Source organism: Ochotona curzoniae, unplaced genomic scaffold (genome assembly GCF_017591425.1).
Source record: "Ochotona curzoniae isolate NIBS_2020 unplaced genomic scaffold, NIBS_Ocur_1.0 scaffold_4506, whole genome shotgun sequence".
In the NCBI taxonomy this organism is placed as follows: domain Eukaryota; kingdom Metazoa; phylum Chordata; class Mammalia; order Lagomorpha; family Ochotonidae; genus Ochotona; species Ochotona curzoniae.
Genome location: NW_024467119.1, coordinates 76,802,105 through 76,825,391, shown reverse-complemented (window position 1 = coordinate 76,825,391; position 23,287 = coordinate 76,802,105). Strand labels below are relative to the sequence as shown.

The window sequence follows — 23,287 nt, the reverse complement described above, 5'->3', positions numbered from 1 at the left end:
ACCAGGTTACCGTAATTCAGCCTGCACACAGCTGCCGTCTCAGTTAAGTGTAGCTTCAATCTACTTGGGGCTCACTTTAGTCATCAAAAAGAAACTGGTGTTCCAAGATGGCTGAACAGGGCAAAGACACAGTAACTTAGGCTGTGGGAGGCCAGGGAGGGAGAAAGGAGAAGAAATACTTAATAATTTGTGCTTTATTTCAACTTTTCCCCTGGATTTGACTGGCTAAGAGGTTTTTTGTTTGTTTGTTTACCTCTTTCATGTAAGCCTGTAGTCCTGCAACCTCTTTCTGGTATCAATAGGTCTTGTTCTCTGGAAGTGAGGAAGCTTTTGATCTCTTTCCTGAAAGAACATATTAAATCACACCATTTCTTTTTTAAATGTTTCATAGAATTCACCCATGAAAACAAGCTGGCTTTCAGTTATCTCAGTAGAGGGAGGGTAAATACATATGGAGCCATTTAAATTGTTTTTCTACGTCAGTTTTCTGAATTTGTGCTTTTGAAAAATATATGCATTCCATATCACTTGCAATATGTTCAGCATAAATTAATAACCTTCCAAACGAAGTGAGAGGCTAACAGCCACGTGATGTGGCAACCCACCAGTGGGTCTACAGCCAAAGGACAAGAGGTCTGTCCGCAGGATGCCTGCAGTCCCACGTCCTGCAGCACCAGTCACAACAGCCATGACAGGGACTCGAGCTAAGTGTCTGTCGCCAAAGGAATGAGGAAAACATGGTCTGTATCTGTAATGTAGTAACATCGCTTCATGAGATGGTGAAATCCTCTAGTTTCCAACCACACAGATGAACCCAGAGAGTACTATGTTCAGTGAAATAAGCCAGCCACACAAATTGGACACCATCTCCTACGTGGGTTCTCAACCAGCTCATCTCATCCAAGTCGGAGGTAGAACTGATTCTGGAGGTGGCACAGCAGGGGTGGCCACAGTTCACAATAATTGCACTGTGTCTCTTGGAACAGCCAGGAGAGGATTTTTAATCACCCTGTTCTCGTAAATTTGGGTGCAAAATTGTGTGCGATCCCAGGAGAAAGCCCACCTGAGTTTTAAGCGCAGGCTGACTGCTACCTTCTGTATTAGCTGGAACTTGGGGTGTGGACCCGCGGGAACCACAGACCTGTCAACCCGCCCCTGCTCTGTCTTCCCAGGTGCATCATTTCCGGCATGGCTTCCGGCAGCATCGTTCTGTTTTACAACGACTTCAACCGCTGGCATCATGAGTACCAGACCCGCTACTGAGGGTGACAGCTATGCCCTGGGCCGCCCCACAGCTGGGCGGGGAGGTGCCCGGGCAGTGTCCTGCAGAAACAGCAATCACATCTGAATGTAACTTAAATTTGCTCGAAGCAGCAAAATATTTTTTAATGTCAATTGCTATTTTTGTAGACTTTGCTTGACATTGGGGGTGGGGTGGGGAGGAGAGCAAAGAAGAAAACGGGCTGCTGGGTTCTGTAGTTTAAAAAAATCTATATTTTTAGTCATAAGAAGTCTATTTTCACCAATTATGGAAACTTAGAGTGGAGTGAGCAAACCCCACTTATTCTAGCTCTATTATGAAAAAAAAAACCCTTCCCAGTCATCTGTAACCGTGAGAATCCCATGCTCTGACATGGGAAATGGGCTGTAATGAGGGGTTGGGGAATCTGAGGCTGTGCTTTTGGGTCCTGTATTTTTTTCTCCAAATTGTGCTTCTTCAGCGCTGAAATTCCTGGGATTTACATAGGAATGTTTAAATTATGGTTAATGTAATTTAAGGCATTTCAGTGAATTATTTCTGTCAATATTATTCTTTAAGCATGTTTTAGACATAAAAATAATTATGATTTGGAGAGACTTTTGTTTAACCTAACGGATCCTCAGAGCAAGCGTGAGCTACTTACCTTTTGGTTTCCTGATCTGCCGCCTCCATCACACAGCACGGTGACACGAGGGAGAGGCTCCTGGGCTCACAAACTTCATTCTTCTTTCAAGTAAATCCAAGTACCAAAGCTCCCCCCAAGGTCTGGCTGTGCAAGGAGACACAACCACAGCAGGGTCCCCCGTCCCCCACCCCCTAGTCCCAGATTCCAGAACCGAGGGCCACCAGGTGCTGTGGTAAGCAACACCTGTTTTATCTTCTCTTTGTTACTGAACTCTCTCCACCTTCTTTTTGATTAGCGATTTGTACTAAGAAACAATGTTATTTTGGTGTTGTATACTTCTACTTTTCTAGTAGACTGCTGTATGGAATTCTGTGAAAAAACATTTGAGAAAAGGTCTGTACTGCATAAATAAACTCTTTGTATGTTGTGATCCTTGAGTGGACATGGGCCTCTTCCTTTTCCCGTGCGGCTCACCACTGCACATTCAGTTCTTCTCCCACAGATTTGGAATGAACAATTGACTTTACAGAGAAATCGAGCCATCTCTCATTTCTGATTTTTAAGCACCAATTAAGAACAATCATTTGCACAAAAAGTGCTGAACTTTGATTCCGTCAGCTTTGCTCAGGCTTTGGTTAATTAATGGCTGCAAACAGGCTCTCTTGGCAGCTAGGCAGCCCCTGATACTGGGACGGCCTCAGATTGAGTCTCTTGAGAGACGGGACACAGGGCTTCATGCATCTGCATGCTCCACTCTGACCTCAGAGCCCGCCAGGCAAGAACGACAGAATACAGGCAAAGGAAAGCACAGTTTAGGATCAAAGAAATACCATGTTCTTTGTAATCCTCGCTGGCACTGACGTACAAACAGATATAAATAGATATAAATAAAAGAGAGAAAAAGAAAAAGAAACGATCTTCCATCTGTTGGTTCAACTTCCCAACTGGGCACAGGGCTGAGCCGGGCTGCAGCCAGGAGCCAGGAACTTTTCCTGGAATTCTCACATGGGTCCAGGGGCCCAGAGTTGAGCCATCCTCCACTGCTCTCCCAGCAGAGAGCTGGGAAGTGGATCAACCAGGACTTGAACCAGCACCCTTATGAGATGCGGTGATAGTCACTTAATGCACCATACCACAGCAACAGACCCAACATGTAAATATTACACTTGGGAACTTTGAGGAAAAAGAGAAGAAAACTGGGAACACTGAAGTCATAGACAGAATACTTCGCTGCCCTGTCGAGCCTCTAGGGAGTCTACGAAGGCAGCTTCCTCTCAGAGCCTGAGCAGGAGGGACGAAGCTCCACCGTCTTGGAAGACTTGTAGCACTGCGGCTGCCTAACTGAACTTCCAGCATGTCCTGCGGAGAGAAGTCCAGCTGGCTTCCACGAGGGCTGCTCCCCAGGCAGCTCTGTGAAGTGTCTGTAAGATACTGCGGGAAGCAGCACTTACCAGTCCTGGCTCCCTAAAAATCTCCGCCATGACTGCAACTAGATGTCAGTCAATTCGTGAATAATAAGAAGGTAAAGTAGAGGTGGTTGACAATGCAACAAAATGGCCCACATGGGGCAGGACCACAACGCACGTGTCAGGGGTGTGTGTGTGTGTGTGTGTGTGTACACGCTGTGATGTAAGGCGGGTTTCAAAATGCACTGCCCCAGTAAGTCCTGTTCCTCCTTTACATGTCGATTCCTGCTACATGTGACCAATCAAGCATTTACAAGTCTGCTGTTTCAAAAAGACCACTGGCTCTCCGCGGGCAAGCAAGAAGGCGTAGAAAACAAAGGGTACAGAAATTTGAAACATGATAAAGCTGGCGGAAGCTCACTCTTGAATAAGTAGATCATTCCCCAAAAAACACCAAATGTAAAAAGTTGCAAAAATTAATTTAAAAAGTCAATTTTACCCATTGAAGAAGAATAACACCTCAGTTTTTCCCTAAGCATCCAGCTCCAAGAGCAGGGCCAGACCTCCGAGGGTCCGAGCTCTGACCACACACACTAGTGACCATGGCTCCTACTCTGCTGGCGGTCACACAGCAGTGGTCATGAGCCAGGGTGACAGGTGACCTGGACTCCTGCCATACTGCCCACTCTGCCCTTGTCACTAACCATAACTGGATTAGCCTGCATGCGCCCATTTATCTCCACCAAGACGAGGTTTTTTTCTGTGTTTTGGCTCTCACATCCAAAGTGCATGGCTATTCTGCTTTGGCCCTTCGCGCTCCATCCGTCCGGCCCCTTTCCCATCCGTGCTGAAGGACCCAGCAGACCAGTCATGCTGACTGAGTCCTTGCAGCATAAGCAGCAGAGTTCCTGCACTGAACACACCCGGCAGCACCCCAAGCCCCTGCCAGTTGCAGAATGTTAGATCGGCAATCAGCAGCCAGCCCTGGAACCTCCCAGCCAAGCACCGGAGACCAAGGCAGCTTCACGGAGACATTTCACCTCCAAATAAATATACAGGAACAAATACCTATGCTAGGTACCTGCCATTGGCCATTTCTGCCCTGCGCCGGTGGAAGGCAGTCCTTTTCTGCTCCCTTAGAAAGCCACCAGCCTCCCTACCCACCTTTTGTTTTTGTGATACACAATGCAATGCTGTAGAAATCAGAGGTTACCATGGCAGGGAAACAACCGGGAAGTTTCAAAACTTCCTCCCTGTAAGAAAGAAGACACTGGAAAACAGCAGACAAAAGTCCCTCTCAGAGGAGTGCAAGGACTGGCTTTGGGATTCTTCTTGACTTGAAAGTTGAGTCCATGACAACTGTGCAATCAGATCTCCACTGAAGAACTCAGGCCGCCATTACAGCCACTGACCCAGCCCCGAACCCCCACCCTGGCTGCAAGCCTGACGGGCTGCCAGACTGAGGCACACCTCGCTTGCCAATTTGGACAGGGGCTGCAGGCAAGCTCTTTCCTTGAGACGGGCAGGCGCCTCCAGTGAGCGGAGAAGGTAAACCGCACGTGCTCCTGTGAATTCCAACAATCCCAGCCAGAAACACAAAGTGAATTAATCTGGCTGTCCAAAGTTTGGGAGTACTTTTTTCTTCCCCAGACATTGCGGGGTGGGACAAGCGGTCTTTCCCCCTCAGAGCCAGCTGTGAGAAGCTGGAGGCTTTGCTGCTTTCACTGGAGCCCAAGGAAGATGCTTGCCTGCCCTGACCTCAGCCCCAGCCTTGCCTGTTGCCAGCCCGAGGCCCAGCCTGCAGGACGTCACCAACAGAGCCCATGGGTGGGGCCTGAGGCTTGCCCAAGGGGCAGGTGTTTGGAAAAGGGGAGAAAGACAGACTCCATTCCAACCTGCCCTTTTCTTTCTTGGGAGGCAAGACCTTTCCCTGGCGGTCGCTGAGCCTGAGGCTTTGGTTTACATGCAAGAAAAGCGCCTTAAAACCTCCCGGTCAAGACCATCAAAGTCACATGTAGCAGCCTCCCTTCACAGAAACCTCTCCTCAGTGTAAATGACCACAGAGCACTCAGGCTTCTGATCAGTGTCCTTGACGATCTACCACTTGGTCAGGGATAGAAAATCTGTCCCCTTCTTAGCCCTACCAGCCCTGCCCTCCACCTAGTCAGACATGCACAAGCCTTCCCTCTCCAGGCATCTCTGACCTCCGCCCAGTCACTGGAGCCCCTGTCTTAGGCACCAGCAGCATCAAGTCCCAGCTCCCACAAGCCCGCACACAGCCCCAGCCTGACTCCGCCTGGCTCACCGGGCTCCAGGGCCAGAGGTCCTCCAGTCCTCCCCGCAGCCAGAGCGGTATGACTGCTACTCTCCTGCCACGGGGCATGGCTAAGTGGGCAGGCACTGTCACTGGCCTGGGGCTCAAGTTAAGTCACCCCCTCCTATGGCATAGTTCCTTTTACATGGGGACGTCAAAGACTGCATGGAAACATGGTGTCAAAATCTAGGGTTGTTGTGAGGCAAAGAACACTGCCATCAGGCAGTTTCGTATTCTCAGTGAACTTCCTTTAGACTGTATACGTCTGAAACCCCCCTTTGCACAAACCTTTGTAGCTGAGGACACCAAGCAGTGTGCAGCGCAGCACCCGTGGGAATGTCTTCCTCCTGCAGGTGCTCGCTGCCACGCTGCGGGCCCAGGGCACTGGCGTGCTAACTCTCTGTGACCGGGCAAGGAGGTGGCAAAGCCCCAAGGAAGTGGAAAATGGGGTTCTGCACCCGGGCAGCCTGAGCCATAGGCGGGCGGTTGGACGGACGGACGGCAGGAGGGAGTAAGAGAAGACTGGCTTTTAAGGCAGCGAGAAAGGCAGACAGCAGACCCACAAACAGAGAGGGAGCGAGACAGACGCGGAGCCGGGGGAGTTGCTGAGGCCCCGTTTCCTGCAGGCCTGAGCTTACATGGTTGTTCTGTCAGGACCCCTCTGGGGCCGAGCCCCGTGCTCCTGGTGCGCGTGTCTGCACCTGCAGTCAAACTGAAACCAAGACAGGTTTTATGTGTGTTTCTCAAGCTGCCCCCATCTCCCAGACAGCCCCAAACAGTGGCAACTGCCAGTTGCACGTGCTGTGCAAAACCACCACACAGAAACGTCTGCTATCTTGGACTGTTTTGATTTTTTTTTTTTTTTTTGCAAGAGGGAAGAGTTTATTGCAGGTTGGGTACACTCATCGAGGGCAAAATCTAACAATGAGGATGAGCGACAGGACCCACGGGGTAAGGAGGTGAGCAGGGGAAACAAATGCACGGGGTATGTACAGTTATTAAAAAGAGCAGGGTGGTGGGCAAACAGGAAAAGCTGCCAGCAGCCTTCCAGAAGGTTGACCGAGGAGGTCCGAGGAGCACCTTCCCGGCCCAGCCCGGGCTGGCTGAGCTGCCTCTGGTTTCCGCCCCCGCTCCAGGCTGAGAGCAACTGGGAGGAAAAGCTGGAAAGCAATAGCTGCCCCTGCCCCCAGCCTTTCATTAAAGCCCCGCGGGCAGCCTGACCAGCGCGTGGGGGGAGATGCCTGGCAAAGTGGTGACCTCATCCTGTGGGCTGTGCCCAAATAAACACCCAGTGTGGTCGCAGGTGAGATGACCGTGCGCTCCTCTGCAGGGCCTGGCCTCGGACGTGCCCTTCCCCCGACCCACAGCCAGAATCCCACTGCAGAGGCAGGGCAGCAGCACACAATTCCAAGTCCTTTGTGTGACCACAGCGCGCACCCCGTTTCCTTCAATATGAGAGAGTCTGGGCTCACCCACAAGAGTTCTATAAAAACGCAGTCAGTGCGGGATGCAAGGCGCACGCTGTCCCGGCGAGGCTGCGCGACGTCCAGTGATGTGACACGCAGAGGTTTTAGAACGAGCCCCTCCTAGGATTTGCGGCTGAAGACACCGTGCCACAGGGGCACGGCAGGCCTTCCGGGCAGAGAGGGCAGCAGCCAGTGCCAGCAGACGGACCAGCCGGCGGCCAGGAGGGCAAGGCTCCCGCAGCGAGGGGGAAGGCGGCTTCCTGGCCAAGCCTCAGTCTCGATGGCGACGCCAGGTCCCTGCCCGCTCACAGCCCGCAGCGGCCGGCGATGGCGCAGGGGCCGGGGCTGCCGCTCCGGACACTGAGGGCTGCTCGGCCGAGGAGCGGGTCGGAGAGACCTGCTCCGGCCCAGGTCTGCCGCTGCTGCCGCTCTCTTGACACAAGTGCTTGCTGCCGAAAATCTGCCCCTCCTTATCTAGAGCCGTGTTCTGTAGGGGGAAAGCAACACAAGAGGCTGCGTTACCATGGCGCAGGCTCCATCCCAGCCACCACGAGCAGAGAGTACGGCAGAGCATGCATGGGACTCAGAGACAGAAGAGGAGAAATAACGAGCAGCCTCCCACAGAGAGAAGCCGGCAGGGGAAGCAATGGATTAGGGAACCCAACCCTTTGGGGACAGCTCTGCCTCTGCCCCTGCCACCAGCTGGTGGCTCAGCGGAAGTTCAACTCAGTGCTGGCTTCCTCTGCCAGTCTGGGCACCTGACTGCTCACTGCTCCTGCCTTCGGCCAGACCTCAAGGGTCAAAGAATAGGAGACACAAATCAGCAAATCCTAGGAGGGGGCTGGGTCTCCAGTTTAATGAAAAAAAAAAGAAAAATCCATTGATTGATTGATGTTGAGAAAGAAGAGAGAAAGCTTCCATCTGCTGGTTCACTCTCAAACGTCCACCTCAGTCACATCACAGTCCCAAGCCAGGGACCAAAAACTTTATCTAGAGCTCCTACATGAGTGTCAGAGTCCCAAGCACTTGGGCCATCCTCTGCTGCTTCCCCAGGGGGCATTAGCAGGGAGCTGGATCAAAAGGGGGCAGCTGGGATTCAAACAGGTGCTCCGATTTGGGATGCTGGCACTGCAAACTGTGGCTTAACCCGCAGGCCACACCACAGGCTCCCAGAGTTGGCTATTCTTCTGACAGGAATGAGCAACCCCTTACAGCCTCCCACCCACCCTGGGTGATACGTGGCAGGCCCTGGAAGCTAAAGGAGCAATTTTATCTGCTTTCCAGATCTGCCCTCATCTCCTCATGTGCTCTTGGGAGTGGGGAGGGGGCATCATCTTGTCAGGCTGCACCCAGGTGACCTGCTCCATCACTTCAGCCAAAAGCCACAAAAATGTGGGCAAGGGGCCAGTGTGGTGGCACAGCCGGTTAGGCTGTGGCTTAGAATGCCAGCCTCCCCTATGGCAATGTCTGGGACTGAGTCCCAGATATTCCATGCTTTCAATCCCTCTCCCTGCTACTGCACCTGGGAAAGCAGCTGCTGAGGGACCAAGCACTGAGGGCCCTGCCACCCCTCTGGAGGCCCAGGGGGCGGCGAGCTCTGGGTTCATGGCTTTGCCTTGGCCGGGCTCAGTCCTGGCTCTTGTGGGTATTTGGGGAATAAACCAGCAGACGGGCGGTTTTGTTCTCCCTCTCCTCCTCCCTCCCAGCCCAGCTCTTTGTAGCCTTTCAAATACATAAGTAAACTTCCATTTTTAAAATATGGGAAAATCACCTTGCTTTAACCCTAAAATCAGAAGGCAGACCTGATCCTTCCCCCCTTGGACCCAGCCTGAGTATTTCAACATTTGGGGAAACCTACAGCCACTGTAGGTTTTCCTGCTGTGGGACGGTTCTTGGACTAGCTCCAAGGTTATTACAGGCCCATGTGTGACACAACCGTGCTGGTGGGAAGCTCTGAGGAGTCTTCCAACACCCAGAGCCTGCAGAGGGCAGGAACAAGCCCAGGTCTCAGCCAGGCACCCATACAGCTCCATTCGGGGCACTTGGTGCCACCTGCAAAATGATGTGATGCTGTCCACAGGCCCTGCCCAACTCAAGCAGAACATCCAGTGACTCCCGACCTTAACACCAGCATATGTGGGGACCACAGCAAACAGCCTCGGGCCAGGCCACACCCCCACCCGTCAGAGGCAGCCAGCACAGTGTCCCCTCACAACCACCCCGCACCCTCCGTGTTATTTCTCCTTTTCTCCTCTGGTCAGGACTACGGCAGGTGCAGCCAAGGGCGCAGCGTGGTGCAGTGGGTACGTACCATGGCCTTGGACCTAGTCAGGGGAGGCAATGCAGGCGGCGGGGAGGCGAGAGGGGGAGAGAAGCAGGGACAGAAACTCGGCTTACTTTCAACAGAAGCAACAGGTGCAAACAGTCTTGTTGTAAACCAATCAAGAAAACCCCACTCAGCACCCCAAAGAGGAGTGGGCCCACCATGTCAGCCCCTTTCCCTGCCACTGGAGGGGATCCCCAAGGTGCTGGCAGCAGGCATGCAGCTACCTCTGCACTCTGAGCCCTGGGGAGACCCTGGGGAACCAGAAGCCAGGGCCCAGGCAGCCCTTCCCACCAGGCTGCTTTTCCCTCTCTGGGCACTACACTTTGGGCCTAGGAGGGGAGGTGTCGCGTGGAGCAGGGTTAGTTCAAGAATATGAGAGAGAAAGAGAGAGAGAGAGAGGAAGAAGAGGGAGAGGGAGAGATGGCTGAGAGTACACTGTGGGCAGAGGGGGCAGGTGCTGGGAGGAAGCACGCTGTGAGGCCGGGTTGGGGAGGGGGCGCTGGGGGCGAGTACCAGCTGCTGCTACGGGGCTGCCATTGTCTCAACAGGGCAAGGAACAGGCTCTGAGGTGGCGCTCACACTGCCAAGTCCCACTGTCAAACAAAGCGCAGACAACAACGTCAGCTTTCCTGTGGTTCACGCTATGGCTTCCTGTCCTAAGCAATTCTATCTCTCTGTGGCCGCAGGCAGGACTCCCTGCCTGATGGACAGAGGGCAGCGCTGGGGCACAAGAGGCTGGCAGTGCAGGCTTCCGTGTCCTATCTGCCCCTTCCACACCACCGCCTGTCCTGGGAGTTGGCTCCACATGCTGGCCCACGACTTTCGCCCTCAACTGTGTCTGCAGGAACCCGTCAGGCAGTCCCTCTTATTGTCAATGGAACAACACTGGGAGCTGTTGCTGAGGGCAGGCCACACAGACACAAGGCGATGGTGAAGCATCCCAGGTTTCCCCCACACAACCCTGCCCCGGGCCAGGTCCTGAGCAGGGCACCCATGAACGGGAGGCCCTCTTGTCCCACCACTTTTGGGGACATGTCAGATTTGGCAGGGACAGCTTCTTGGCTATGGAGAATGAGTGGATCCTGCCCAAAGCCAACTGAACAGATTTTTTTCCCATGTTCAGCTAACAGCTCCTCAGAGGCAACCAGGTGCAGAGCTGTGTAGGGGACTCCGAGTAGCACAGCGACCCTGTCAACATGCACAACACGACAGCCCAGGCACACATGGGGACACACACAGAGAGTCACCACTGCAGTTACCAGCAACAGAGGGAAGGTGTTTGTTCATACAGCACCTGGGTGAAGCCCAGGGTTTGGACATGGGCTGCGGAACGCCTTCATTAGCAAATGGAAGACTGTCCTCTATAAACCACCCACTGAGGTATTGCCCAATGGGCATCATTAGGAGTTGGCCTATGCTGGCCACACGAAAGCTGGCAGACCACTGGAACTTCAGTGGAGAGCAGGTCATCAAGGAGATGGTCACCAAATGCTACCCAGACCCCCAGATCAGTGGGTGACCACAGCCAATGATGCCCATCAGAGTTACTGAGTTCTCCTGAGCCTTGGGGCTTCATGGTCATGTGCTTTTCTCAGTCTAACCAGGAATTGTGTCCCAGCCTGGTGCCCTGTGCAGCTGCACACTAGGGTCCCACCCATCAGCGCTGCCTCGGCCATGGGAATCACCTGAGAATGCTCTCAGCTGTCACCATGGCTTCCCCTCGGGGTAAGCTCTACCTCCTCCATCTTCCTCAGACTTTCAACATAGCATCACTAAAATGCCCAGAAAAACCACCACTCAAGAAATCTTCCCTTGGCTCCATCATGGAGGCCTCCAAAGCTCTGTAAAGCACACTTCCTACTGGGGACTAGAGGGGCTTGTAGGAACACACAGGGGCTTTCAAATAAGCACAGCCTCTGCTCGGGGGAAGGAGGAGAATGACGGGCCCCTGGGCAGCAGGTGGGCGTGCAGCAGGTGGAGCAGAGAACATCTCACATACAGGGCCTGTGCAAGCCTGAAGCCTCCAGCTTCCAGATGGCCCACATGTCAAGACAACGACCTCTAGTTGGGCAGGGAACAGACCCTTTCCCAGAGAACCAGAGGCCTGTTCTGACCTGGGAGTGACGGTGTCCCTCAGCCCTGAAGTCCCTGTCACCTGGGAGGCTCCACCTCTGACACTGCCCAGCTGCCTCTCAGGCTCAGGGAAGCCTGCCCCCTCCTGTGACTGCTCTACAGCCCACAGCGCTGACTGCCTGCAAGGCGAGCTGCTTTGTACCTGGGCAGTAAAAAAAGTGGGGCACAAGCTGGGCCAGGATGTGTAAATACAACTTCTGGTCCAATTTATTTCCTCTGCTCTTATTTTCTTTCAGTTAGAGTCAGGAGCTCCGAAAGAAATTTCAGGGGCAGGTGATTGGTGTAGCAGTTGAAATGCCTACATCCCAAGTTAAAGGGACCCAGGTTCAATTCCTGGCTCTGCTCTGAAGTCCAACTTCCTACCAATACATACCCTGGGAGGCGCCATGGTATATCAAGTTCTGGGGTCCCTGCTAACTGTGGGGGACCCACCCGGGGTTCCAGGCTGTTAACTACAGCCAGGTCCAGCTCTGGGAACTAAACCAATAGGCAGAAGCGATCTCCCTCTCAAATAATTCTTAAAAGTTTGAAAAAATTTTTAGACAAAAGGAATCTAAAAAAATACATAGTGATTATCACTACAGGCTTCTCATACAATTTTACTAACAATGAGAATTTTTTTTCAAATAATGAGAATTTTTTCGCTTTCAAAAGTTGTCATTCTTTTTTTAAAATAAAACACAATTTTCACTTAAATTTCATTTCTTTAACCCAAAGTGCTGAAGAATACTTCATGCCTTACTAATATTTATTTTTACATTTTCTTTAATTTGTTTTGAAAGGCAGAGGGACAGAGCGCTCTTCCATCTGTTGGTTCACTCCCTACGCTCACTACTGTCAGGGCTGGGCCGGACCAAGCCAGTAACACAGAACGCAAGGCAGGCCTCACGGGGGGTGTGGGAACCCGCTACCACAACCGTCACTGCCCTCTCCCAGGGTGTACGTGAGCAGAAATCCGGAGCCGAAGCAGAGGAGCCTGGGTTTGAAGCCGCCTGGAATCCCTTCTATGAGATGTGAGTATCCCGTGTAAGGATTTAACATTCATCTCTTCAGGAAGCCTTAAGCTGGCAGGGAGTTGCTCTAGCACATATCACAGCTAGGGTTGGGAGTTTCTGTCCAGATGGCACAGCAGCGAGAGCAGAGCCAGAGCCTGGAAGCTCCTAGGTACCACAGCTCACGAGCCCAGCCTTGTTGGTACTCATGCAGCTCCCATCTGCAGTGGCTGAGGCCTGGTAGTTTGGCCATGTGTGTGCCTTTCACGTGCCAAGCCAGTCTTCCAGTGAAAGGAGGAACATGGAAGGAAGCAGGTTCCATGTAGGAGAAGCCCTTGGCTGTCCACGTCTCAACATTCAGAGTTGGCTCAGCAACCCAGCCACACTCTGCCACTTCCCAAGGTTGAGCTGCGCATTCCACTTACCATGATAACGGAGACCCCGGTGGTGGTGCTGTTCTGTTTGGGGAGCGCATTATTAAAGTGCTGTTTTAGTTTACCTGTTACCTCAGCTTGCATGTTATTCTCCTGGGAGGCATCATCCTACAGAAAAGAAGTAAATGCAATGATTTTGATCATCAAGTTTATTATTTCCATTACCGTAGCCACTGCCCACCTCCTGGCCCGTTCCTTCATGGGCCCATCTTAACGCCAGGAATAGGGGAAATGTCTTTCAAAAGCCATAAGGTTAAGGTGTCTGAGTTCCACACTGGAGTACCTAGGTTCAACACCCAGCTCCAGCTCCTGACTCCAGCTTCCTGTTAACCTGGGGAGCAGTGGTGACTGCTCCCATAACCGGCTTCCTGCCACCCATGTGGGAGACCGGATCATCTCCTAGCTCCAGACCTGGGCTCCAGCTGAAGGCCACGGTAGACATCTGGGGAGTGGACCAGCAAATTGGACCTTACTGTTTCTCTTTTTCATCCTCTTTGCCACTCCTCCTCCCCATACCCTCTTCTCCTATTCCTTCTTTCTCTCTCTTCTCTCTCTTTCCCTCCTTCTCTGCAGCATCCCAGTCACTTAATAGAGAGCCAAGTCCTTTGGCCTGAGGGAGCAGTGAATGGGTCTACTGTGGCTAGAGCTGGACGTGAGAGTGCGTGGGGCCGTGGAGGTGCACAGGAATTCCTTCACCTCAACAACAGCCCTCAGTTCAATCACTTCACTCTCCCAGAAATGAAGGAAACATCAACTGCCCCAGGGAATCACGCTGCCCTAAACTTACAGGCATTATCTAAGCCCAGAAGAAATCTGGCTCAGCCTCATGTCCCCTGTGGCTGCATCTTGGAGGCACCGGGTCTCAGCATCTCTAGCAAACATGTCCTAGGACCCTGCATCACCAACACATGGAGATCAGAATCTGAAACTGCTGATCTCCAGGGCAATGGTGCAAACTCTCAAACTCTCAAAGCTCCAGGCGGGGAAAGCTGGAAGGCAGCTGGAAGAGCACAGTGGCCAACCCCTTCTCTCCCTTCTCTTTATAGGTGAGATACTGAGCACCAGAGAGGAACCCAGTTACTTACAGAGCAGGATCTCAGGCTCAGGGACCCAGCTGCCACCTGCTTTCTCCTTGCTCACTAAAAAAGGCATGAACTTCACCTGCTACAGAGCTTGGCTGTGGACTTCGCGTGTGCGGAGCCCACCCGGAGGACATATTTTTTCGGCCACAGGACATACAATCATTCCCTACAGGCATGGGTACTTACTGACACCCAGGGGTGACTCAGGATTTGTCCCGCAGTACACCGAGCTTCAACGTTTACCTGAAGCATCTGACTGATCAGTTCCTAGGAATAAGTAAACAAATCAATACCACAGAAGACAAAGTCAATTCTGACACAAATACAGAAATCCGAGTTTGCTGCAAGCATTTCAAAGACATGGACAACATAGCTGCCTAGCCACTGGACCCTAAAAACTGTGATCCCTGACATTCCTCATGCCTGCCAGGCATTCGTACAGCCCAGCCAAGAAGCAAGAAGAGAAGGACTCTCCTCGAGTCTCCAAGAACCGTGATCATCATCCACATCAACACCTCAGTGTTTCTCCTTGTTGGCAATTCAGTTTCCTGACTTTAGGAAAATTCAGTCTCATGAGTTCATTTTCCTTTTCTGATGGATGTTCAGTATACATGCCTTGAATAGCTCAAGGAATTATTCAGGTCTAGCTTAGGTTATAAACTTCAGAGTGCACACCACAGGAGATATTTAAACACAATTGCACAGTGAAAGTCAACGAAGTTCCTGCCAGCAATGCTGAGGGCCGCTACAGCCCCACGTGAGGGGTAAGGACGGCAGAGTGACAGCCCACAGGAGCAGGGCCTGGACAGGTACCTTGGCTGAGTCTGTGATGTTATCCCAGTACGGCGCTGGAAACTCCAGCTTGCCAGCCAAGATCTGCTCGAAGAGATCTTCCTGGAGATTGTTCTCGCTAAGTCAGAGATAAAGAAAGGGGAGAAAAGTCACAATGGCTACACAGATTTTCAACAAAATACTTTGGGAAAAGCGTGGAGGGGAGCCCATCGCCTTTGGTTTGGCATTTCATATGACAATGGCATTTGTGATGGCAAATCTTCCCTTCAGATGATAAGCCACAGAACACGTCTGTATTCCTGGGAATTAGAGATGGATTCAATGGTTCAAGAAACTGAGTGGACGCAGAATTTCAGTATGGGAAGGGGAGAAATTCTGATGTGAATGTACTTAGTGTTAATGAAGTGTACACACGGAAATGGTTAACATGGTCGATTTTCTGTGTTCCAATCACAATAAAGAAGAACTCAGGAAATATGGAACCTACAAACAAGGACAATCCTCATTTCTGGGGAGAAAGTCAGCTTCTGTCTTCGATCTTTCATGTCAGTCAGACATGAGTCAGAACACTCTGCCAGCCTGACTCCCACCTGCTGCCCTGGCCCTCTCCACATTTCCAGTGAAATAGCAGACAGTTGGAAGAGTCATAAGGGGCATTTGGATAAAATATTCCTGATATGATCCTATCAGCATGAACCTCCATCTGGTCCGAGAAACAGCCCATCCAAGGATGCCAACTAGATTGCACAGGTTGGGGCAAACCCACACTGGCTGCTCCCATGGAGCATTCCTCTCCAACCTCGGCAGGACTCTCCCATCCTCAAAGGTGTACCTGCATACACAGGTGAGGCCTTGTGGCTTAATCAAAATCCAACTGTGGAAATGTGAAAACACTACTGAGGAAAAATATCAACATGCTGAGTGGCCGCAACCTCCCTTAGCACCACCTCTCCACAGCCACGGTGCTGGCCTCACCTGATGGACTCACCCACAGCCTGAGTGAGCAATAAAGTCTTCCACTTTCAGAAGGAGAAAAGGTACCCTACTCACTGCTGGCGGGAGTGCAGGCTGGGGCAGCCATTATGGAAGTGAGTAGGAAGGTTGCTCAGACAACTGAGAATTGGTCTACCACAGGACCAACTCCTGGGAATATACCCAAATAAGTGAAATCCTCTTGTGAGAAAGTGACACGCAACTATTTATAGCAGCACAATGCACAATAGTGAAGACATGGAAACAACCCAGAAACCTCTCAAAAGAGGAATGGATAAAGAAACTTTTGTATATCTACTCCATGGAATACTACTCAGCCACTAAAAAAAGTTGAAATTCTATCATTTGTAACAAAATGGTCCCAAGTAGAGAACATGATGCTCAGTGTGGGGAGCTGTAGGGAGTCTGCAGCCCACACCCTAGACAGACGGGCGCTGAACTGCTGCTTCCTGCTGTGGTAGAAAAAACAAGTCTCAGGAAGTCTGCTGTGATTGGCCCAGGGGTGCGTGGATGGCTTGTGGACAGCGCGTGATCTGTGTGAGGATTGGCCTACCCACTGCGTGCAGAGGTGACCTTTACGTTGATTGGCCAGTTACCCAATATAAGGGAGCCAGAGAAACGGGAAAGGGGGGAGAGAGAGAGAGAGAGCGCGCCTCGCCAAGATGTAGCTGCTGCTACTGCTGCTGCTGTGCGCCTCATGATGTGGCGGCCGCTGTGTGGCCACTGCGCACAGGTTTTGCTGTGTCATCTCTACAATAAAGGTTCCACAAGGACAATGAGTGTCTGGGTTTGACTTGCCGGCCAAGGGACCCCGACAGCTCAGCAAAATAAGCCAATCCCAAAAGGACAAATTTTATGTGTTCTTTCTGATATAAGGTATCATTCATGCAAAAATACAAAACAAATAAATATTCAGGTAAACAAGTATATACATATATTCTCATAGATGTACAGTACGATGGAGATTAGCATATCCAGAAGTGGAAATATGTTGCAGTGGGTATTTCTATTCCTGAATAAAAAGAGGACTCTTAGTGAAACAGTTAAATATTCCCTGACAATGCGATGCTGGACTTTCTGCCTCTTGCTGTACCTACGATGCCATGATGCACTTGATACCAGAATGTTAGACTTGTAACTGTTGCTGGAGGACTATACTACTGTAGTGATATGGGGAACATGGTTTGAGCAGAAAATGGGGAGAGAGAAAAGGGGAAAGAAAGGGAGATATCCTTATACCTACAAAACTGAACCATGGAAAGCAATAAAAATAATTTGTAAAAATATGTTACTATCTTTCCAGGCCATTATAATGCCCAACAGAAAATTCAGAATGGACTATTAGAGTCAAAGTAAAAAAATACACACACACACACACACACATATATGCATCCAAAACAAATTAAAGTAATATGTAAAAGAACTATCTGTACTTACATATGCTTTTTATATCTCTGTTTACCCCAGTCAAGATATGAAATCAACTTTAAGTATCCATCAACTTATGAATGAATAAAGAAAATGTGGGATTTTAATATGTAAATATATTTATATTGCACAATTATATGCAGGTTAAAAATAAATTTTAATATAGTTTACATATTATATTACATATATTGTCATCCTATATTATATATAATGGAATGCTCTTAAGCTATAAAAGAATTAAGTTCTTTCATTTGCAGCAACATGGATGGAGATGGAAGACATTATCATTAAGACAAATGCCACTTTAAACGCATGAAGTAGGGCTCAGCATGGTAGCCTAGTGGCTAAAATCCTCACCCTGCACGTGCTGGGATCCCATATGTGTGCCGGTTTGTATCCCAGTGGCCCCACTTCCCATCCAGACCCCTGCTGTGGCCTGAAAAAGCAGTAGAGGACAGTCCAAACCCTGGGACCCTGCACCCATGTGGTAGACCTGAAGAAGATCCTGTCTCTGTATTAGCTCAACTCTGGCCACTGCAGCCACTTGGGGAGTAAACTAGCAGATGGAAGATCTTTCTCTCCGTCTCTCCTCCTCTTTGTATATCTGAATTTCCAATAAAAATAAATATTTACTAAAAAAATGTATGCAGTAACAGAGATACCATTTGGTTTAATCTGAGTTTTGGAAACTGTACAGCTATACTGAAATCCAACACTGTATCCTCTGGACATACAATTACTATGCACCAACTAAATGTTTTTCTAAATCCCTGAACCAGAAGAATTACCTGGCAAATGTGCAGAACTTCCTATAATTGCTACACACAGGCCCCAGGGTTTCATACCAAGCCTCTCAGTGAAGGACACCTTGAAGGAGCTCCCATGGGGTGGAGGACAGTATTGTTATGAGCTGAGTGTGGCATTTGTGAACTTGATGAATTTCTATGTCATTTATCTCAGCCCAATCAGATGGGCAGGTGACCACCAGGGGGTCTGGTCAAGAAATCCCAGAGAAGCAAAGACCAGCGTAGATAACCAGGCAAGGCAAGCTTCTGCTCCCCAGAAAGGTAGTTTGCTTTGAGGCACACAACATTGTTTTCTAGATGTCACAATGCTTTATTTCCTTATTTTAAGATTTAGTTATTTATTTGAAAAACACAATGACGGAGATGCTAACAGCGGGGGGCGGGGAGAACATACAGAGAGAAAGAGTTCCCCTGCTGGTTCTCTGCAGATGCCTGCGACAGCCAGGGCTGGGTAGGGCCAAAAGAAGAAGCTAGGAATTCCATCCAGGTCTACACTATGGGTGGCAGGGGTTCAAGTACTTGGAGCAGCATCTTCTGGGAGCTGGACTGCAAGGAGACCAGCCAGGACTCCACTTAGCACTGATGATACAGTTTAGCATGCTGCGCCACAATGCCAACCCCAAGATGCTGTACTACTCCACTCTGCTAAGAATGAAGAGTCTACAGAAACCTTTAGAAAATGAGAGAACCTCAAAAGACATAGAAGACATAAAAAATTCCCCGTTTCCAGAACTTTATGCTTCTGTCAACCCTTTCACTCCTAATTTCCTCTTTGTTTTTTCTAGAATCTCAAATCCTACATTTTGTTAGTCCATATATATTTTCTTGGGTTAAAAAAATACGTAAAACACTTATTAACGTGTACCTGGAAGCAGTCATTTACAGCAGTTGGCTCTTGCAAAAGATCTTGAACCAACAAATAAAAGCCTGAGGTGACTCTGCAAGCATAATGGAGTCCCAAAGGATTAAGGCTGGGAGCTGCGAGTGCTGGATGCTCGCTGGAAGAACAAAGCCAAAAAGAATTTGTCCATCTTAGTAGTCAGGTGCTGCAGGGCACCTTTGCACTCTAAAACAACACAGCCCTTGAACGAAGGTGCCATAGGTCTGCCACCATCCCTTTCGAAGAGCCTCAAAAGTCATTACTGACAAGCCACTAACGGTCAATAAGGGTAACCGGAAATGGTTATAAGCTATTTCATGATGACACTGAAAACATTTCCCTTACAAGGAGTGTGTGTGCACATGTCGGCATATTAAGAGAAATACTCAAAATGTGGAAGAAATTTATAATTAATATAAAAAATAAAAAATGTCAAAAACCTCAGTACAGCCTCACAAACAAAACTTGCTGGTGGTCCTAAGAACAGAATTGCTTAGACAACCACTAAAACTTAGGATGTTCCTGAAAAGAATTTGAGTAATGATGACTTTGATGTTGAGAATGTATGATAATTTAAACTGAAAACCTGGAAATCCTGGAAGTGGGAAGGAAGAGAAATGCTACAGGAATGCTAGCTGAAACAGTAAATTCCCATTATTGATTTTAGTTGAAAACTTCTGAAAGCATCTTTTGTATCAAAGAAAACAGGCACCTGAAAAGCTTTCACTGTACGTACAATGTACGTAGGTTCATTATTTCAGGTTACCATCATTCAAAATACCATTCCCACGGGACGTTCACATTCCAAGTTGGTGGGCCTGGGTTTGGGTCCCAGCTTCTCTGGAAGTCAGCAGGTGATGGTTCGGGCACCTGGGTCCATGCCACTCGTGTTGGAGACATGAATTGAGTTCCAGGCTTCCAGCTTTAGCCTAGCCCAGTCTTGGCTGCTGCAGGCATTCTGGGGAATAAGTGAGTATCGTCTCACAGTGTTTCTGTAGACTGTGAAGATGTCTCTGCAGCTAATAGTTAACATTGCAGATTCTCGTTCATCACAATGTGACGCTAAAGAGGGGAAGCACGCTCTTAAACTTTACCTGGAGTCATACGAACCTTTTCTGAATAGAACATTAGACAGCATCAGCTTCCAGAGATGTCTCTGCCATTTTTGAATAGTCATTCTTTCACATTTCCATCCCCTGGTGCACGCTGGATACCAATGATAAGTCCCATCTATTCTGTCTGAGCTTCACTTCCGTTTACATGCACACTTCCCCAGGCTGCACTGGCGCCTGAGAACACTAGAGGGAGTTGTGAGCACACAGTCCTCAAAACGTGATCCACAGAGCTCTTTCCCTACTCATCTCCACTTGGGTCAACCAAGGAAGGCAACCAGACTGCCTGGGTTCCAGGAATACACTACCCTTCAGCACTTCACTAGTTCCTCAAACTGGTCATCACTGAAGCCAGCAGAGCCCAGACTTTAAAACAGCTATAAGTTACTTCCCTCCTTCCATGCATAGTTCAATTCACTCCCACATTCGCTTCAGGCTTAGCCACAAGAGTTGATTTGATCAATGAGATTTATTTAGTATTTACTTAGCAGACTTAACATTGGTGCCTTATCCCCCAAATTCCTGTGCTGAAACCTAATGCCCAACAGGATGACACTTGCAGGGGAGAGCAATGAGGACTCAACACCTTGTGGGATCAGACCCTGGAAGTCTCCTCTGCCCCTTCCACGACACGAGGTTACCACAGGGTGATGCATCTCAGGCACCTGCTGGAACCTTCATCTTGGGACTCCTTAGACTCCAGACTATGAGAAGTAAACTTCTGTTACTAAAAGCCACACATTTCAAGGTATGCTGTCATTGTAGCCTAATCAGGATTGATCAGAATGTAGCCTTAGGATTGTGTTTGATTTAACACTTTGTTCCTGGCACTCAGAAAACATGGCCTGGGAATGATGGCTCTTCAACAAAAAGGAACACAAAAAGTTGCTAAAATGACAAGAAAGCTAGACAAAACTTAGAAGCAATTCACACCTGCAGGGCTAGATGGACTTCTGCTTCAAAGTGATCCATTTGCTCCAGAAGAAGAGATGAGCCAGTCCCAAGAGGGGCCGTGTCCAAAGGCTTCACTCATCTTGGGACCCAAACTGCAAGGTGGCCTGAGGTGCTCTGTGCACTCCAAACATGGCAGCCACCACCTGCACTGCAGCCGCCTCCTCCCATGTGAAGTGTATGGCTACCAGGAGCCAGCCTGCCTGAGGGGATACACCCTGCGTGCCAAAAGGACCTGTTAACAGTTTAAATAACTGCTGCGAGGGACAGGCATTTGTAGCTTTGTGATTAAGATAATTGCATATCACATGGAGATGCCTGAGTTCCAGCGGTGGCTCTAACTCCACACTAACCAACTTTGGGAGATTCCACTGATAGCTCAACAAACTGGGTTCCCACAGGAGACCTAGATGGCACACCCAGGTCCCCCGCCCAAATGCAGCCATTGCAGACATCAGGAGAGTAAACCAACCTCTCTCTGTGCCTCTCAAAAAATGACAATGATGATAATTGTCCTGCTGACAAAGGAAGCCAGAGGAGTATCAAAACTGGAAAAAGATAAACTCCGAGCAATTCAGACTGCTTCACACAGATTTTTTAAATGTCACTCTTCTTTTATAAACTGTGTATAAGATATATTCTTGTTTATTTTATTATTCCATAGGCTCCAGGATTTCCTTCCCCTCTCCCCAAGTCCCCATGCCCTACACTAATTGCCCCTTCTTATTACAATAGTATAGTCATTCATAATCAGTCACGAATCTATCATTCTGCTGTTTAAGTGTGTCCTAACATTGTGGGCATGGACAACGGCAGAGAGTCCAGCATTCTGTTGTCAAGATACATTCAGCTTTTAAAAAAATCAGTCAATCTATCCATCCATCCATCCATCCATCCATCCATCCATTCATCTCTAATGATACAATTCCATACTCTCTTTAAAAGATCGGGCCTTGGGACCCTGGACCCACATGAAGATCCAGAGGAAGTGTCTGTCCCCTAGCTTTGGATTGGGTCAGCTCCTGCCATTGCAGCCATTTGAGAAGTAAACCAGTAGATGGAAGATCTTTGTCTCTCCTCTCTGTGGATCTCCCTTTCCAATAAAAATAGATGCATCTTAAAAAAAATGGTTTGTAAGAGAATTACAGACAAAACAAAAAGGGAAAGTCAGAGAGACAGAGAGGCAAACTGCCCATCTGCTGGTTCTCAGATGGTTCTGTTAGTCAGAGCTGGGTCAGGCTGAAGTCAGGAGCCAGGAACTGTGTCTGGATCTCTTGTCCAAGCATTTGTGCTATCTTCCAACGTTTTTTCCAGGCGCCATAGCAGGGAGCTGAATTGGAAGTGGAACAGCTGGAACACAAATTGGTGCCTATATGGGATGCTGGTGTCACAGATGGCAGCTTCACCCACTACGCCACAATGCCAGCCCTTAAACTTTACTGCTGCTTAAAAAGATGAAAGCTGGAATGGAGTAACAGTATCATAGGTTTAGTCTATGAAACAATGACCATTGACAGCATATACAAGTCTTGGCTCCAATGAATGAATATACATTAAGACATGCTAAGGTAATAAGAATGTATTTGTTGAACCTCTAACTGGCACTTAAATTGGCCCTTTTCTGGTTATAACCATCAGGAGTAAAGCCACGTGCTTACAATTCAAACACACTGATTCCAAGGCACTGACCTTCGGAACGGTGGGAACCCACAGAGCAGAATATAGGTGATCACGCCGGCTGCCCAAATGTCCACTTTCAGGCCATAGCTAGAAAGCAAAGAGGTGGGAGAGGAGCATTCATGGAACTTTCAAGGCCTGTCCACATTACTGCAGCATTAACTTTGTTAGACAAAGGGTTTGTCAGCTCATGCGGAGAAATCAGTTGTCCTGTGGACAAATGCATCGGTTTTTGTCCCCACCTCACCACAGACTTGGTGAGATCCCTCTCGGGGCCCCAAGTCCAGCCCCAGAGCTGTGAGCACAGACTCTGCTTCCTCAAGGCTGAGTCCTATTCAGGTCGCAGTCTCTCTCCTCTTCCCTCCCTCCACCCTGACAGCAGTAGCCACAAAAATACACCTTTCCTCACCAAAGCTGCAAGCACCATTCCCAGCCTCAGGACTCCTACCCGGTTTCCGCAATGATCTCCGGAGCCACGTAGGTTGGGGTGCCGCAGACTGTGTACAAAGGGCCTTCCACCACGGTGGCCAGCCCAAAGTCGCCCAGCTTCAGGGACTTGGTGCCGTCAGGATACTCACACACCTGGGACAGAGACCAGATCACATGGAA

General features: G+C 49.5%; 2 protein-coding genes across 9 annotated transcripts in view; one reads left to right on the top strand and one right to left on the bottom strand.

The window, feature by feature from the left end:
• LRBA (LPS responsive beige-like anchor protein) overlaps positions 1–2,316 on the top strand; it is a 633,639-nt gene extending 631,323 nt beyond the window's left edge. For all 4 annotated transcript variants that reach the window (XM_040967344.1, XM_040967342.1, XM_040967341.1 and 1 more), the window contains one exon: positions 1,173–2,316. In XM_040967344.1, coding sequence (XP_040823278.1) covers positions 1,173–1,263 — 91 coding nt within the window. In that variant the 3' untranslated portion in view covers positions 1,264–2,316. The remainder of the gene's footprint in view (positions 1–1,172) is intronic.
• A 4,547-nt stretch (positions 2,317–6,863) lies between these two features.
• The window catches only part of DCLK2 (doublecortin like kinase 2), a 168,475-nt gene continuing 152,051 nt past the window's right edge, over positions 6,864–23,287 (bottom strand). For 4 of the 5 annotated variants that reach the window (XM_040966555.1, XM_040966554.1, XM_040966557.1 and 1 more), the window contains 6 exons: positions 23,127–23,260; positions 22,691–22,768; positions 14,853–14,949; positions 14,226–14,306; positions 12,949–13,065; positions 6,864–7,559 (listed from right to left, as the gene is read on the bottom strand). In XM_040966555.1, the coding sequence (XP_040822489.1) occupies positions 7,344–7,559; positions 12,949–13,065; positions 14,226–14,306; positions 14,853–14,949; positions 22,691–22,768; positions 23,127–23,260 (723 nt within the window). In that variant the 3' untranslated portion in view covers positions 6,864–7,343. Of the gene's footprint in view, positions 7,560–9,383; positions 9,397–12,948; positions 13,066–14,225; positions 14,307–14,852; positions 14,950–22,690; positions 22,769–23,126; positions 23,261–23,287 lie in introns of all 5 variants that reach the window. The other variant, XM_040966558.1, reaches the window with a different exon arrangement.